This window comes from Candoia aspera, chromosome 5 (genome assembly GCF_035149785.1).
Source record: "Candoia aspera isolate rCanAsp1 chromosome 5, rCanAsp1.hap2, whole genome shotgun sequence".
NCBI lineage: Eukaryota > Metazoa > Chordata > Lepidosauria > Squamata > Boidae > Candoia > Candoia aspera.
This window is the reverse complement of record NC_086157.1, coordinates 79,069,516-79,088,452: the sequence shown is the minus strand read 5'-3', so window position 1 is coordinate 79,088,452 and position 18,937 is coordinate 79,069,516. Positions and strand designations below refer to the sequence as shown.

General features: G+C 36.2%; 1 protein-coding gene across 1 annotated transcript in view; it reads left to right on the top strand.

Annotated features, from left to right (window-relative positions):
• EPHA3 (EPH receptor A3) overlaps window positions 1-18,937 on the top strand; it is a 237,241-nt gene that overhangs the window by 183,117 nt on the left and 35,187 nt on the right. Inside the window, exons 6-9 of the mRNA XM_063305552.1 lie at window positions 4,990-5,114; window positions 9,054-9,216; window positions 13,618-13,720; window positions 14,849-14,913. Coding sequence (XP_063161622.1) covers window positions 4,990-5,114; window positions 9,054-9,216; window positions 13,618-13,720; window positions 14,849-14,913 — 456 coding nt within the window. The remainder of the gene's footprint in view (window positions 1-4,989; window positions 5,115-9,053; window positions 9,217-13,617; window positions 13,721-14,848; window positions 14,914-18,937) is intronic.

Genomic DNA, 18,937 nt, shown 5'->3' with positions numbered 1-18,937 from the left:
CCACTTCACATCAAATGACCACCAGATCTACTACTATGGACAAGAGGACCACAGAGGAAATGGAGTAGCCTTCCTAATTAATAGTAAAGTGGCTAAAGCAGTGCTTGGATACAATCCAAAAAAATGATAGAATGATCTCAATTCGAATTCAGGGCAAGCCACCTAACATCACAGTGATCCAAATATACGCCCCAACCACAGATGCTGAAGAAGCTGAACTAGAGCAGTTCTATGAGGATCTGCAGCACCTACTGGACAACACGCCTAAAAGAGATGTTATTTTCATCACAGGAGAAACAAAACGAAGCAGGACATAAGCTGATAGAATTTTGCCAAGACAACTCACTCTGCATAACAAACACTCTCTTCCAACAACCTAAGATGGCTTTATACATGGACTTCACCAGAGGAACAACAAAATCAGATTGACTACATCCTTTGCAGCCAAAGGATGCATCCCATCCTTTGGGATCTACCTTTGACATCTATACAGTCGGTAAAAACAAGACCTGGAGCTGACTGTAGTTCAGATCACGAACTTCTTATTGCACAATTTAGGATCAGACTAAAGAGATTAGGGAAGACCCACAGATCAGCTAGATATGAGCTCACTAATATTCCTAAGGAATATGCAGTGGAGGTGAAGAATAGATTTAAGGGACTGGACTTAGTAGATAGGGTCCCGGAATGGACAGAAGTTTGCAACATTGTTCAGAAGGCGGCAACAAAATACATCCCAAAGAAAGAGAAAAACCAAGAAGACAAGATGGCTGTCTGCTGAGACACTAGAAGTAGCTCAAGAAAGAAGGAAAGTCATGAAGAGTTGGAAGTGACTAAACAAATAAACAACAAGTATGATGAAGTCTGAATTATGGCCAAAGGGCAGTAAAGAATCTAATTGAGGGATAATTTGAATACATACATACATATACATATACATATACATATACATATACATATATATATATATATATATATATATATATATATATATATTGTTTATTCATTCAGTCGCTTCCGACTCTTCGTGACTTCATGGAACAGCCCACGCCAGAGCTTCCTGTCAGTCGTCAACACCCTCAGCTCCCCCAGGGATGAGTCCATCACCTCTAGAATATCATCTATCCATTTTGCCCTTGGTCTTCCTTTTGCCTTCCACTCTCCCTAGCATCATCATCTTCTCCAGGGTGTCCTGTCTTCTCATGATGTGGCCAAAGTATTTCAGTTTGGCCTTTAATATCATTCCCTCAAGTGAGCAGTCTGGCTTTATTTCCTGGAGAATGGACTGGTTTGATCTTCTTGCAGTCCAAGGCACTCTCAGAATTTTTCTCCAACACCACAGTTCCAAAGCATCGATCTTCCTTCTCTCAGCCTTCCTCATGGTCCAGCTCTTGCAGCCATATGTTACTACTGGGAAAACCATTCCTTTAACTATGTGGACCTTTGTTGTCAGTGTGATGTCTCTGCTCTTAACTATTTTATCGAGATTTGTCATTGCTCTTCTCCCAAGGATTAAGTGTCTTCTGATTTCCTGACTGCAGTCAGCATCTGCAGTAATCTTCACACCTAGAAATACAAAGTCTTTCACTGCTTCTACATTTTCTTCCTCTATTTGCCAGTTATCAAGCAAGCTGGTTGCCATAATCTTGGTTTGTTTGAGGTTTAGCTGCAGGCCAGCTTTTGCACTTTCTTCTTTCACCTTCATCATAAGGCTCCTCAGTTCCTCTTTGCTTTCAGCCATCAGTGGTATAATCTGCATATCTGATATTGTTAATCTTCCAGAGATTTTAACTCCAGCCTTGGATTCCTCAAGCCCAGCACATCGTATTATGTGTTCTGCTTACAAGTTGAATAGATAGAGTGAGAGTATACAAACCTGCCGTACTCCTTTCCCAATCTTAAACCAGTCCGTTGTTCCATGGTCTGTTCTTACTGTTGCTACTTGGTCGTTATACAGATTCTTCAGGAGGCATACAAGATGACTTGGTATCCCCATATCACTAAGAACTTGCCACAATTTGTTATGGTCCACACAGTGAAAGGCTTTAGAATAGTCAATAAAACAGAAATAGATGTTTTTCTGAAACTCCCTGGCTTTTTCCATTATCCAGCAGATATTGGCAATTTGGTCCCTAGTTCCTCTGCCTTTTCTAAACCCAGCTTGTGCATCTGGCAATTCTCGCTCCATGAATTGCTGAAGTCTACCTTGCAGGATCATGAGCATTACCTTACTGGCATGTGAAATGAGTGCCACTGTTCGATAGTTTGAACATTCTTTAGTGTTTCCCTTTTTTGGTATGGGGATATAAGTTGATTTTTTCCAATCTGATGGGCATTCTTGTGTTTTCCAAATTTGCTGGCATATAGCATGCATTCCCTTGACAGCATCATCTTGCAAGATTTTGAACAGTTCAGCTGGGATGCCATCATCTCCTGCTGCCTTGTTATTAGCAATGCTTCTTAAGGCCCATTCAACCTCACTCGTCAGGATGTCTGGCTCTAACTCACTGACCACACCATCAAAACTATCCCCGATATTGTTATCCTTCCTATACAGGTCTTCTGTATATTCTTGCCACCTTTTCTTGATCTCTTCTTCTTCTGTTAGGTCCTTGCCATCTTTGTTTTTGATCATGCCCATTTTTGCCTGGAATTTACCTCCGATGTTTCTAATTTTCTGGAAGAGGTCTCTTGTCTTTCCTATTCTATTGTCTTCTTCCACTTCCGCACATTGCTTGTTTAAAAATAATTCCTTATCTCTTCTGGCTAGCCTTTGGAATTTTCAATTTAATTGGGCATATCTCCCCCTATCACTGTTGGCTTTTGCTTTCCTTCTTTCTTGGGGTACTTCTAGTGTCTCAGCAGACAGCCATTTTGCCTTCTTGGTTTTCTCTTTCTTTGGGATGTATTTTGTTGCCGCCTCCTGAAAAATGTTGCGAACTTCTGTCCAGAGTTCTTCCGGGACCCTATCTACTAAGTCCAGTCCCTTAAATCTATTCTTCACCTCCAATGCATATTCCTTAGGGATATTAGTGAGCTCCTAGCTAGCTGATCTGTGGGTCTTCCCTAATCTCTTTAGTCTGATCCTAAATTGTGCAATAAGAAGTTCGTGATCTGAACTACAGTCAGCCCCGGGTCTTGTTTTTACTGACTGTATAGATGTCCACCACGTTTGGCTGCCAAGGATGTAGTCAATGTGATTTTGTTGTTGTTCCTCTGGTGAAGTCCATGTATAAAGCCGTCTCTTAGGTTGTTGGAAGAGAGTGTTTGTTGGCAAAATTCTATCAGCTTATGTCCTGCTTCATTTTGTTTCTCCTGTGATGAAAATAACATCTCTTTAAGCATGTTGTCCAGTAGGTGCTGCAGATCCTCATAGAACTGCTCTAGTTCAGCTTCTTCAGCATCTGTGGTTGGGGCATATATTTGGATCGCTGTGGTGTTAGATTGCTTTACCTGAATTCAAATTGAGATCATTCTATTGTTTTTTTGAATTGTATCCAAGCACTGCTTTAGCCACTTTACTATTAATTATGAAGGCTACTCCATTTCTTCTGTGGTCCTCTTGTCCACAGTAGTAGTTCTGGCGGTCATTTGATGTGAAGTGGCCCATTTCAGCCCATTTCAGTTCACTGACGCCCAGAATGTCTATCTTTAATCTTGACATCTCACCAATAACCACATCCAATTTGCCCTGGCTCATAGATCTTACATTCCAGGTTCCAATGGCGTGTTGATCCTTAGAACATCGGATTCGCCGTTCACCACCAGCACCGTCGGCCACTAGCCGTCCTTTCGGCTTTGAGCTAGCTGCGTCATCACGTCTGGGGCTAGTTGAGCTTATCCTCTGTTCCTCCCCAGTAGCATTTTGACCATCTTCCGACCTGGGGGTCTCATCTTCCGATGGTATGCTGACATATCTCTGGTTGTACTGATCCATTTAGTTTTCACGGCAAGAATACTGGGGTGGGTTGCCATTACCTTCCCCAGGGATTGCATTTAGTCTGACCTCTCTGTCATGATCTTCCCATCTTGGGTGGCCCTTCATGGTTTAGCTCATGGCATCATGCAGGTGCTCAAGCTCCAGCACCAAGAGAAGGTAACAATCCTTTCCTGAGAATATATATATATATATACACACACACACACACACACACATACATACACACACACACAGAAAAATACACACATGCAGAGTATATATGTATATGTGTGTGTGTGTGTATATATACACACACACACACACACACAGAAACACAAACACATATATATATACACACATGCATGCATACATACACACACACAGGATATCACATGGCTGTTTATATTTAACCAATTTCTGTTTCCCATCATCATATACATATCACCTTATTTTTAGTGTGTCTTTTTGTGTGAACATTCTGAAATGTCTTTAACTGAGCTCCATAGAAAATTATTAAGAATGTGGGAGAAGGTTATTAATCAGAGTAGGATATGAGAAACCATGGAGAATGTCACCAAAAATAAGACATTTAACAGCACACTGATGATTATTACTAACAGTGGACCTTTTGGGATTCTGTCTATAATGTATTCCAGTTACATTGTACTGTATATCTGACAGGGGAAACATTATCAATGAGCTGCATATTCCAGTAATAATAGCACAGCAACATCCTAATAAACAGGCAAAACTCTCCTTTTGGGCTTCACTTTTTAATATAGCAACTGAATTTCATTGCTAACATTATAGTAGCAGATTAGAAACATCTGCTCATTTGCCATCAGTGTACTAGCAGGAAGAAGTCTAACTCATTTTCCTTCAAGCTATCCTGCTTCAAGGTTTACAGTGCAGCTAGTAAGAAGTCTACCGTCCGGCTATTAAGGGTTGATCCAAGTCCATTATAGTCCTTATACTCAGGAGCCATTGAAGTCAAATCACCCTATTCTTTTCCAGGCTTAGTGCATTTGTTTTCTTTCCTTACCCCACTTTTTTCTTTATTCCCCTTCTAGCTCCATCGCCTATTACAATAATCAGAAAAGACCGGACTTCTAGAAACAGTGTCTCTGTCTCTTGGCAAGAACCTGAACATCCTAATGGGATCATCTTGGATTATGAAGTCAAGTACTATGAAAAGGTGGGAAGGCACCACAAAAGCAACAGGGAAAAGTGAAATCTAGTTTGGCTAAAGAAAGAGTAAGATAATAAAGTAAAAGTGAAATCTAGTTTAAATGTGCTTATAGTGCATACTAGTTCTTCCACAGTGTGAGCAAAACACAGAACAACATTTACATTCTAGTAGTGAATGTATTATTCACTACTTCTAGTATTAAGCTATATCTGGGCTAAGCAACAAATATTTTACCATACTGTAATGTTTTAAATGTAGTCTTTTAGTATAAATGAATACATTATCTTGATTTAATAATACAACAAGCATCTAATTCTTTAAAGTATCATTTAATGAATTTAATGAACAGTATAAAATAAATGAGATTAGATACTGTATCTTTATATTAATTGGGGTTTTGTAAGCTTCTGTAATTATGCAAGGCAAAAACACATACAAAAATATATGTGTGTCTTAGGTCTGGTTTTGCAGGAAAGCTAGGGACAAACAATGCTGACTTTTTCATATATCAGAAATTCCATTCCTTATTCCCACTTCCTGCTAGGAAGTAATTAACATTTTTAAAGATCATCTTGTAGGTTACAAATGTACATATAGAAATGACTTCTAGGCAGAATCACAAAATGAAGAACTTAAGGAGAATTTCTTAGGGTAAGGAGAAATTAAAATTAAAAAAAATTGTCACTGTTTTCTTATGTGATGCAGGGATGTTTTCATCTTTCTTCTGTCCTTTACCATATGTATATGTGTCTTTAAATATAGAAATAATGTATATTGTACTAGGTATATATAGCACTACAGTTTAAATAGTTGTTACAATCAATTGCGTTAGCTATCATGCAAAATGTAGCTATTATAATTATATTGTTATCGCATCACATATACAGTAATATTAGCAGCATTTTCCTAATAACAGCTAAGGAACTGGATTTTGTTATATATACAATTGTTTGTACTGTTTTTGAGAGATATTTTTTATTCCATTAACTTAAGGCAAAAAATGAACTTAAATATTTAGAGAAAAATATTTATTTGCCATTGACATACTGCTAATATAAAATTCTTATCTTTCTTTATAATTTCTGACTGACGCATTACATTTTTTTTTTCTGGAAGTTTGTTTCTGTGAATGCAAAATAAACTTAGACTGTAATCCAAAACCAGGCCGACTGAACATAATACGGCTGATTTCTTAAAACCATGCTGTTAATATATATTTTTTTCATAATCTTAACACTATTTCAAAACAATATGTTTGATAATTAATTTCATACTAAACATAAACTTCCATAACCAAAAATTTTATTTCATACATACTGTATATTAGCAAAAAGTAATGCAGCCTAAGTATGTAAATATAATTTCAGAAATTATCAATCACACTGACTTATCAATCACACTAACTCAAGTGATAAATGACTGCATATATCATTGCAGATCTATTTTTTTTCTTTTCTTTTCTTTTTTGTCCAATAAATTAATCTTAAGCAGGTGGAACTTCTGAGTAATGATTGAAAGACTGAAATTAACATAGGAAGTCCCAAAGGACTTCCTTGTCCCAGGATTCTTAACAGAACTCTGTTGCTTCTTCCCCTACATGTGCATATGCCTAAGAAATACAATCAGCTGTTGAAGGAATTCAATATTTGCATTCTCATATCTTCATCTATACCTTCTCACTCAGTGGAAGTTATTTATCTCTATAACTCGCGGTGGTCAAAAATATGGCTGTGGATGTGAAAATTGTGTAAGATTCTCCATATCAAAGTGATCCATTTCTCTACTTGTGCTACCTGTGCAAATGAGTTTAAATGTAGAAAATGAGATCTTGATTTAACATGTAGGATTCCTCTCATAATTATTATGTTTGCAGTGGTTTGGATTGTTCCCTATTTTCTTTTATTGTGGGTCTTAAAATGTAATATGTGTATTTCAAGTATTTAATTTAATTACATATATATTGTATCCATATAGACAAATTGATAGATAATAGATCTCATAGACATTAGAATAACAAACACACACACATACATGCACATATGTCTTAAAATGAAGGATCTATGTAAGGGATTCTGGATATTCTGCCTAGTTAAAGAAATTAACCGAAGTAAATATATGCATCCCATTAAACCATTCATTTTCAATGAATTATCTATATGAGGCTTACAGGAAAAAAATAATAATTTCAGACATGATTAATCAGCGTAATAGTTGGGCACATAAGGATTTTTTTTAAATGTATTGTGGCTTGTCAGTAATTTGATATATTGGCAATACAAAAGTGTATACAGCTAAAAATCAATACTGATTGTTCCTCCCATGAACCCCAAAATTTTGAATTTATTAAGGATAATGACGTATAGAATCTGAATCTTATCTGAAGGGCATATTTACAGGGCCAGCTGAAGCCATTTGAAGAATACTTAAAATTCATTTGAAGCAAAAAAAGGTGGGGCATCTGCCTGCTACTGTTTTCTCCTTTCTTTAGTATCAGTGGAACTTAACCAACATATGTGCAAGATGTCTAGAGCATGTTACACACTGTAATACATTTTGTATTATAAGTGTATAAAATGCAGATATACCTTAAGAAAAAAGAAAGTACTTGTAGGGCATTACTATAATCCTAAAAAATATTTACTAAGTATTCTGTAATATTATGCCATGTTGGAGTTGTATAGATGGGTATCTGCATTAATTGTAATATTCACTGCTTAGGCAGGAGTGCTACATCTATTAAGTTGAGTAGCTATACACAGAGTTGCATCATAGGATTGTAGCTTGCATTACTGGCAAGTACAAAAACTTGAATATTAAAAGTGAATAACAGAAGCTGAATTACCTATAGGTCCATATGTGCAGCAGTACTTTCCAACATGTTTCCTCTTTTCAGTGGTAGGAAGGACCATTACCATTTTAAGATGCTGAAACTTGGTCACAGGCAATGAAATATGATATATCTGTATACATATTATACAGCACCTCTGAGTCCAGACAGACCACAAGTGAGATAATCTTCTCTGATCTACCTAATTGCTTTACCTAATAGAAATGAAATTTTAGCAGTGAATATCTAAGTATAATGAAGGAGGTAGCCAAGTTAGTTACACTATTAGCTTATCTTCAAATGCAGTATCAGCAGCTAGAGTAATTTAATGCTAAAGCTGAGACCCAAGCTCAAATGAGATATTCGTGATTGGAATCTCCTGCATGTTTTGTTTATATCTCAGGTTGGAAATACGAAGCTAAGAATTTGATCTGAGGGTATCTGCATTTCCTCTGTGCTACGCTTCTTCTAAATATCCCACTCATTTATTATTGCTGTTGGTCCACAAGTTTCAGTGATCATTTGGACTCCTTTTTGACTTTTATCTTTTCATTAAGAGGCATGAAGCCAATAATGTATTCATTTGCAAAAAGGGGTCCCGTTTTCACAACACAACAGAAATTATTTCTTACAAAACATATAATAAAATGTTGAAGAAGCAAGGAGATCTGTTTCTTCCAAAATGTAAAGCTGTAGACATCAGATGTGGAATCCTGGAGGATATTTGTACGTATTGTCAACCTTATTACAGTTCTTCTTTTTCAGGCAAAAGAGGTGTTGGGATTGAAACCTAAATTCTTTCTCTAGGATCTAATCATACAGCGTATTTGAGGAAGTAAGATAAAAAAGATTGATTGCACTCTATTGAAAAATCTTAATACACCTTAACGATTCTCAGAAAGGGCATCTATGATTACATCGAACACAAAATCTCTTCAGCCATTCTGGTTGCAGAAGATAAAATGTACATGAATACAATTAACTTGTACTCAAAAATGCTGTTTGCACAGCTGGAATAATATGGAATAGGAACTGCCATGAAAATGAAATAAATTGATACATTATGGCAACCGGATTCGAGTATCTGGGTTTTAATGAGGCCATTTCTTTTTCTAAAGCAGGAACAAGAGACGAGCTATACCATTCTGAGAGCAAAAACTACGAATGTTACTATTAGTGGCCTTAAGCCAGACACCACTTATGTTTTCCAAATCAGAGCCCGAACTGCTGCAGGATATGGGACCAACAGCCGCAAGTTTGAGTTTGAAACCAGCCCAGACTGTAAGTATTTGTAAAAATTGATTTTAAATGTTTTCCTGGACAACTTCAAAATTATATGGCTGGCTAGTTTCATGCCCTCTGTAGTTCAGCAAATATGATTCTGTATTTATGATCTGGCTTTCTGGCTAACATACCTATAAATTTCTATATTTTGTCATTATTCTTAAAACATGTTATGAGAACTATATCATCAAATGTTGTATTTTCTCCTGTCACATCTTATTTATTTTTCCAGAATTCAATGAATCTTGGAGTAGATGGAAGCTGCTGCTGGAAAAGAAATGTAAAATATCTGCAGTGTCATAATCTGACTTTGTTGAGTGAACTTGTGAAGTCTAAACTTCTGAACTCTCTTTCTGTATGTGTGTGTGTGTGTGTGTGTGTATTTAAAATCCGCACAGTGGTACATTTGTTTAAGTACATTTTGCAAGTTTGTTGCAATCATAGTGGGATACCTTTAAAAAGATATCCTAATTTTTTCAATCAGCTAAAAGTAAATTCCTTTCTCTTTGACAGAAAGTCAATATTGTTTCCTCAAAGGAAAATCTCATTCAGGGGAGAACCTCTGCAGTGTTAATTAGTGGATTCCTTCATCATTTAGTTTCTTTTTTTCTAGTTTTTCAAGTGGCACCTATATAACTAACAGACTCTTACTTATATCATTCCATTTTTAATAATCTTTACAGGCTCTAACAAACTAATAGTTTCCAGACATAAATCAAAACATTCTAGTAACACATTCTCCCCTTCCCTTCAGTTTATTTCCCCAACCACTGACCACAACCTAGATATTTATACTTTACATTAAAGATTACTGTATCTATATAAATGCTTTCATGTATTATTTTTTATTGGTCCCATAACTTTCTTCCTAAAAACCATATTCCAAATGTCTAAATTTGCCTTTGTAGTGTAGACAGACATTCCTGATTATATTTGGTTGGACTTACATTATAGATATGTACTGTTAATTTTGCCATTGATGCATATTCTCTAATTTTGGTCTGATAATCTCAGTGAAATTCTTCTTTTCCAATATGCCAAAATTATTCAAATTTATTCTTGTAGCTGTCAGCATCTGTCTTAGTAAATTGTCATGTTTTTCTTTTATGTTTTTAGGAACATTTATGTTTTCTGAAAAGTGTAGAGAATACATCTTGAATTTCATCCGTGTGACATCATTTCCATTTTTTGAACAATGTTTATCCCCTTCGTGTTGTCTTTTCTCAAGGCTAAATATATCCAGTTCCTTCACTTTTTCCTCATAAACTTATTTCTAGTTCACTGATCATCTGCATTACCATTTCTCCACCATTTTGGTTTGTTTGTATCCTTCTTACAGTGTGGTGCCCAGAACTGGACACAGTACTCAAGAAGAATTCTGATCAAAGCAGAAAAGTGAACTATTACATCCAATGATTTAGAAATTACTGTTCTGCTAATGCATCCTAAAATAGCCTTTACATTTTTTTGCAACCACATCACATTACTGACTCACATTTGATTTTCAATCAATTGCTATTCTCAGATTTTTTTCACAAGTAGTCCCAATCCTTGCATCACACCACAAGATTGTTAAGACCTGGCTCTGCCAACTAGCATGGGGATCCAACAGTTGTATGCAGCCCTGGAGGTGGTTGGTGGGTTAAGTATAGGTAAAGGTAAAGGTTTCCCTTGACGTAAAGTCCAGTCATGTCCGACTCTAGGAGGCGGTGCTCATCTCCGTTTCAAAGCCTTGGAGCCGGCGTTGTCCATAGGACACTTCCGGGTCATGTGGCCAGCATGACTCACGGAACGCCGTTACCAATTAATCTACTCACATTTGCATGTTTTCGAACTGCTTGGTGTGCAGAAGCTGGGACGAGCAACGGGAGCTCACCCCGCCGCGCGGTTTCGAACCGCCGACCTTCCGATCGACAGCTCAGCGGTTTAACCCGCAGCGCCACCGCGTTGTAAGATTTTTTATTCTCTTTTTTTTACTTGCAAGCCACCTAGAGTCACTTATACGGCAAGATGGGTGGTGTATAAATTAATTAAATAAATAAATAATTGAAATGCTCTATTCTAAAGCTTAAATAGTCTCCAAATCAGATCTGAGGTGAACTTTCCTTAGCAGCATTACTACAATTACTTGAAGGAGTTAACAGATCTTTCCACTCTTATTCTAACACATGACACCATTTGAGCAATAATATGCCCATCTAATATTTTATTAGACAGATAAATTTTGTGAGAGGAGAAAAAATCCATAGTTAAAGCATAACAGAGATCGTACCCATATATTGTAATTATAACTTTTTTTACCAACCTCTCATAGGCCCAAGTATCTGAAGTTTAAGAAATCTTCTATTTAAACAGAGTAGTATAGTATCTCCAAAATAAATAGAAATTTAGGAGCAAGCCAAGCCATTTCACATTGACATGTTTGCGTTTTGGAGATCTGTGAGGTGGTTTTTGTTTTGTTTTGTTTTTTATATGCATGCATTTGTATAAAGTAGCTGGGATCCTCTTTTAGTCAACAAACGATTTTTTTCAGTGACCCCCAGACTATGGAATAAATGGCATTACATCCATCGACATCTTTAAAAACCTTTTGTGACTTAGTTTATGGGAGAACAAGGGAAAGAAATATGTTCATATGTTTTATCAGCTAGAATAAACATGTATGCGTGAAAGACTTTGTGAAATCAAAACTATAAAGATGATAAAGAGGTTTGGATGACATACAGCAGCTTTTTCTTTATTCTAATATTATTTGAGAGCAGATTGTAATAAATTACTTTTCCATCATGAATTGAATGGAATAGCTTAATTGCTAAGAAATTACAATTCTTGTCCTGTGCTTGAAACTGTGGACATGATCCAGCCAAGATTAAACATTCTTAAATCACTTGGACATTAGAGGTTATTGCAGCAGGATCATTCAAGAGATGTCCAACTGTAATGGTATGTGGAAATGACCTTGGGAGACTGGGCCCAGAGACACTGCCTAGAGAATAGTCATATAAGAGACAGCATAGTCTGCAGCTGGATTGTGGTCTGGGCAAGAGGTTCAGAAGAGACCTCCCCTAATTTCTCAGGGTATGAATGAGACAGTGGGAGAATTGTACTTTCAGACTTGCAAGGTTATGTTAATGTAGCCTTACAATAAGTAGAATTAGCTCATCTCGTTATGTTTCCTGTTTTTCCCACATGGTAAGGCTGACACCAACATACTGTATATCCAGTGTAGGTTTTTTCATTTATTATTTTTCATAGGAACTAAGTTAAAAAAAGTTTCTTTGAGCCTCATTGATGAGCCACTTATTTTATTAAGGAAAAATGTTCCTGTACATTGATCTTCTGTTTATATCATACCCAACTGACCTTTTTTTAAAAAAAATGCATCTATGTAATTTCTTAATTTTAGCATTAGGAAAAAAAAATAATGATCCTTACACCTTATATCCCAGTTATCTTTCATGAAAAGTTGTTGCTTATTCCTGTTGTGAAACACTATTTCTAAGAAAATCTCTTCTCAGCTATCACTATCATGTAATTCTACTCTTGACACTTGCTTCTTATGTTAAAGGAGGAAGTGTTTGGATTTTTTTTTAAATCTGACCATTCATTTTTAAACGTACTAAAGCAATAGCACCATCTTGCCTACATAGATAAAATCTTACTTGCTTTTGTAACCCTGATGTCTTAGAAGGAAATAATTATTTTCTGTGGTGGAAATGGGTAATATATATTTTTTAAAGTAAAACTACATTGAATTGTAAATTTGCATTCCCTGATTACTATGTCCTTACCTTCAAAGAGAAAGGAGAAGTGGGATGGGTGGGTGGGTGGAAGAGGGATGTGGATTCTTGCATGGAAAAGTATATTGAATTAAATGATATAGAAAGGGCACTTTTCTGGTTCTTCTGCCCTAAAGCTTAGTCCTAGCCACACTTCCAACAGTCATTTTCCTACCTTATATTTCAGGATTTCAAGGTTCAGAAATAATTTCTAAGAAGAGAAGCCAGGAAGCCCTGTTGTGCAAATGAACCTTGCATTTCCCAGCATTATAACAAATATAGCATTATCTTTCTATCTTTCTCTCCCCCCTTCTCTCTCTCTCTGTTTATCTCCCCCCCTTCTCTCTCTCTCTGTTTCTCTCTCTCTCTCTCTCTCTCTCTCTCTCTCTCTCATTTTCCTAGGCATTTTAATTTATTTTTACCTCTATAGAAGATTTTCTAAAAGGTAAATAGGTCTGTAGCTCAGAAATGGGGTAGCAACTCTTCTGTAACTCTTCTGTAAGCTAAAAACAAAATGATGCTGCAATGACATTTTTATCTTCCTCCAGTTATCAGCAGTGTTGTATTTACTGCTTTTTGTTTTACTCATTCTCATTTTTTTTTTCTTTTTAACTTTTAGCTTTCTCCATCTCCAGTGAGAATAGCCAGGTTGTAATGATTGCTGTTTCAGCTGCGGTAGCAATTATTCTGCTCACAATTGTGGTTTACATTTTGATTGGGAGGTTAGTTCCTCATTCCTTTTACACATTGGATTTCATTTCTTAAAGCCTGCAGTAGAATGATAAGCACTGTCACCAAGATACTGTCAAGGATACTCAAGGATTTAATTTGGTCTGCGTTTCAAGGCAAATTGATCTGATTCATACTTCCTGGACTAATGTGCAAGTTTGACTGTGGTTATCCTTTGGGTTTCATGTTTCTGTGAATTTTGTTATGCAATTCTCAGTTTAAAATTGATACCAAAAGCATATAAAAACATGTTTTAGGGTATTACAAATGTATACTCATATATAATAAAGGTGGGATAGAAAATAAAATAAATAAATACACTGATTTTTTTTTTTTTGAAATGTATACTTTTAGTGCATTCAGAATGAACATTTATGGTATATTTAATGGTTTTTTTAAATAGAGATTAATTACAGAAAAGGATAAAGCAGAGTTATGAATGTACATATGAAAAGGTGACACAACTGGAGATAAATTGATCTAGGCTTCACTGCCATGTACTGAGCCAAAAGTTATAGCACAGGATACATAACGTGGCCTGCTAACAATAGCAGCACTAGTCCTAACTAAACTTGCTACAAACAGCTATTTATAGACAATTATGAAGCAAAACTAGACATCTTGGCTCATTAGGTACATCAAAACCAACATCTTAGCTCATTAGGTACTGTCATGAGTAAGGATGGCGAGCAGGAGGCTCCCATCCAGACTGTCAAGCGCATGCGTAGCACTGAGGAATTGGTCAGCCATTCAAAGAGACACAGATCGGGACCGCCTTAACCCTTGGGGGTTATATGTCTGGGTTTTCCCACGCTTCTTTAGTTTGTTAGGATTCCTGTTAAGTACTAGCAATAAATATTAGAGACCAGTTCTATGTCTCAGCGTGTTTCCTGGTTGTTAGGACAGGTACCTTCTTTATATTCCCTTAGAATTTATCTCAGCTTTATAGGATTCATAGACTATAAATGTTAAGAAAATGTTTCTAATAGACACTTAAACATTTAGGGAAAATATGTTATCCTGAATGTGTTCATGTGTATATTTGTGTTTTAATAAATTTACATATATAGCTGTCAATAAAATGTCGCATTTCTGATGTTCTTATCTCTTATTGCCTTTAGATTCTGTGGACATAAGTCAAAACATGGCTCTGATGAGAAAAGGCTATATTTTGGTAATGGCCATTGTAAGTTATACTGTAAAAAGTACATTGTGCCAGTTACTGGGTTAATCAAATTCCTATGTACTCTATATTTACATCTCAGTAGTACATGGAACAATTTATAGTTTACTAACAAAGTTTGTTTCTTGCCAGGATGGAAAACTTGTTTCTAAAAAGATAAATTTTGGTGGTTTAATAATGTTGTGAAGCCAAACTGGAAAATATGTCCCATTAATATTACATGAATCATCATGGCTAGCTTTGGACTATTAAGTGGTGATAGAAACACGCTCAGAAAAATACTCATAGGTGGTCGTCTTTCATTCTACTAAAATAAATTCCAGGGCAAACATGACATTTGAAACTAGCTTCTGGTTTTAGTTAAAACCTTTTTAAACCTTCTGGTTCCTTTTCATGACTGCTTTAAAAAGTTTTACTCTTAAAAACTTAACCCTCCAAACAGTTTAACTGTGACATGCTTTACTAGAGTGCACATCCTCAAAGTGTCATGTTCATCGTTTCGATGTGCCTGGTACATCGTAACGGTTCGCATGCCAGAGCGCTGACGCGCATTCCTAGCTGGGAGGGAGCTGCTGAGAAACCTTGCACTGAGCGCTCTATCTCTGTTTGCTAAGTAGGAATGTGTTTGGGTTATCTTTTTGTGTCAAGGTCTTTTTGCCCGTTGATCAGCAGAACTCGTTAGGAGCACCTGGGAATGTGAATTTGAGATGTTTGAAGGGGGGGTGGGACTCTGTTTGTAACGGGGCTATTTAGTTTGATTTTAGGTGCGCTTTTCTCATTCTCAGCTTTCTTTGTGTTTGCACTCTACCCTTAATAAAATCAGAACTTAAACTTTGTTTTTGAGTCTGAGTACTTTATTGGGAAAGGCATTCATTACACAAAGTTTTACAGGAGCTTTAAAAAAAAAATCTGAAAAGTTTAGAGCTTCTGCTGGGACCTCCAAACATAATTTGTTCTACCCCCCAAACATAATTTGTTCTACCCAAGATTGCATGAGGAGAGTGTAAACTCAAAGTACTAGACATATTTTGGAGTTCCTTGACACATGACCTGCAAATATAGCAAACAAAATTATCCTGAATTAATTGCAACAGAATAAAATACTATCTGTTGTTGCAATAAACTTTCTCCACTTTGGCCAATAAATTGCTGGCTTATTCCAATGTGATTCTGAATTGCTTAGGAAAAAAGCCTCAGCCATTAACAATTTTGGGATAGCCTTATTTCCTCTTTCACGATATCACTTCAAATATAATTGGTTTCCTTAAATTTATCTGTTTGCCCATCATAGGCCAATTCTTTTTTTACTTCTTCATTTCTCATGGGACAATTCATCTGGTAAAGTAGAATAGATCCTGCTCTCATAGAAGTAATTGTAAAATTCTGCAGCTCAACACATGTGCACATGTTTATTTTCTGTTGCAACTTTCAGTCATCTGAGAACTTAACACTCCTGAGGTCTGAAACCAAAGATTCCAAATTTTTTGCAATTTGTAGAAGGTTCTTTGTTTTTAGGGGCAGGAAGGATATGTAACAGAACCAGCAAGGATGGCATGGAACTCTTTTGAGACTTTAACCCTCTGGCAAATTGTGCATGTGGGTTGTTGCTGTTTTTCAGAAAGTTTTATTGTAATGCTTCCTTTAACAGACTCAGTCTTGTAGGAAACAAAGCATGCCACATTAGGCAAAACACCATCTCCCTGTTGTGAATGGTTTCCTTAAATTGTGTTGGAAGCAATTAGCACTAGAACTTAGGAAGTAAGTTTTTGTAATGTGCCTAAAGTTTTACAGCAGCTGGTTTGTTTCATTAGGCAAGAGCAGAAAGAGAGTTATGATGTGAATCAGTTCAAAGAGATATTCAATTCAGCAATCTGCTAGCCACATTCAGATGCTTCCCTAAAGAGGTTCTATAATGTCCTCTTCTCAATCAACCATCATTAAATGGCTAAGATTCCTCTACAGATTTGTCTAACACCTCTATAAAGTAATCTGGGTTATTGGCCACATCTTATCATAGTGATCCCTGTAGCTTTATGCATTATATTTCACATGTCCAGGCATTCACCTGGATAAGGCTAGCTAAAACTGTGTCAGTGGTAAAGATGTATCTTCAGTCCCCTAGGTACTCAGGCTTCTATATAGAATGATCATCAAAATTCTCAGGAAGATTTAGTGCTACAATCTTAGAAGCCTCACTGTGTATTGGGAACCTAATAATGTTTGAACAGAGGTTTTGCCTGGCCTGAATGTGCTGCCAATTCATCTAATTGGGTGACACTGAGTTCTAGTATTACAAGAAATGGATTTCCCGCCCCTCTGTTTAGTTCCTCCGCTCCTACTACGTCTCTTTTTAAACCTGATAGTAGATGGGATACAGGAGGCTTTTGACTGTAATTCCTTGTATTTTGACATTAAATAAAACACAATGGTAGAGAAGGTTTTAGAGCAGTAGGAGGGGTGAAAAGCTTTTAAAATGATTTATCCCACATCAAATTTGAGCACATAAAAAAAGCATGTCTCATTTTCATTGAATGGGTCTTCCTTTTTTTTTATTAATTAGTAATTGTTCAAGATATAATTAAGACATACAATGTAGAATATAAGACTGAGAGAATACAAATCTAAGAAAAACAGGAAAAGCTAAACCGGTGCAGGGGTAAACAAAAAAGCGTATCAGACCAGTGGTTTCTGACCTTTTCCAGCACAAGTATAAAAGTACTTAAAAGTTAATCTCTTACTATTAATTAAACATTTAGTAACATTGCATCTTTAAAATCAAACCATTCAATCATCAGAATCTAGACTCAAGACTTCATTCTTTTGCATTACAAGCAAATAGTCCAAGAGCAGCTTCCAAATAGAAACAAATCCAGTTACAGTGTTTTCTCTTATCAATGCTGTCAGTTTAGCCATTTGCGCCGGTTCCATTAACTTAATCATCCAGTCCTCCATTGAGGGAATTTGTGCATCCTTCCATCTTTGAGCGTATAAGAGTCTTGCTGCTGTATCATATATAAGAACAGAGTTCCATGTTGCTTTTCAAGCTGTTGGTCCATCAAACCCAAAAGAAACAGCTCTGGTTTCAATTGTAAGTCCACTTTAAGAATTTTTTGAATAGTACTACGTATTTGATTCCAGAATTTCTTAGCTTTTCCATAAGTCCATCATAAATGATAGAAAGTTCCTTCCCCCTGTGAGCATTTCCAACAGACATTTGATACCCCCTTATACATTTTAGACAGGAGTTTATCAGGAGTTAAATACCAACGGTACATCATTTCATAAAAATTCTCTTTCAAAGTATAGTTCAAAGTATATTTCAGACCTTTGTTCCACATATTATCCCATTGTTCTATCATAATATTGTACCCAAAATTCTTAGCCCATTTAGTCATACAGTCTTTAACATATTCATCTTCCAAGTTCAATTGCAACAACATTCTATACATTTTCTTAATAAGATGCTCATCATTTGTACAAAGTTCCATTTCAAGTTGTGTTTTTTTCATGAACAAAATTATGTACTTTCTTGCAGCATTGCCACAGAAATCGCAACTAGCCTTTGAAGTCAATTACTAAATTCTTTAAGAAGGCATAGAGAGCAACATCTCAAAAACTATATTTTCTGGGCAGGACAGAGGAGCAAGCAGGTCATGAAGAGGACCTAAATAAGGCCAATCTAGTTAAAGGGCTTTTGAAGGGTCTAGAATATCCCTGGATGCTGAGGGTTGTGTGTTCTGTGTTTTTAATCCTTGTATGCCACTCAGAGTTCCCTGTGTGAAATGAGCAGACATATATATCATATAAACTAATTGATTAAACAGAAAACCTTTATTTTAACTCAGGGAATGCTTTGCCTTTCTTAATGGGGCAGCTAACAGTACAAAGCAAGGGAAAATGTTTTCATAAATCTTATAAGCAAAGCTGCTGATATTGTGCTATCAACTAGCCCAAAGGGCATGACTAAAGTTGTAAAAGGAAGAAAGATTATTTGACTATTTTTCTAGTCTTATGGGATCTAAGGAAA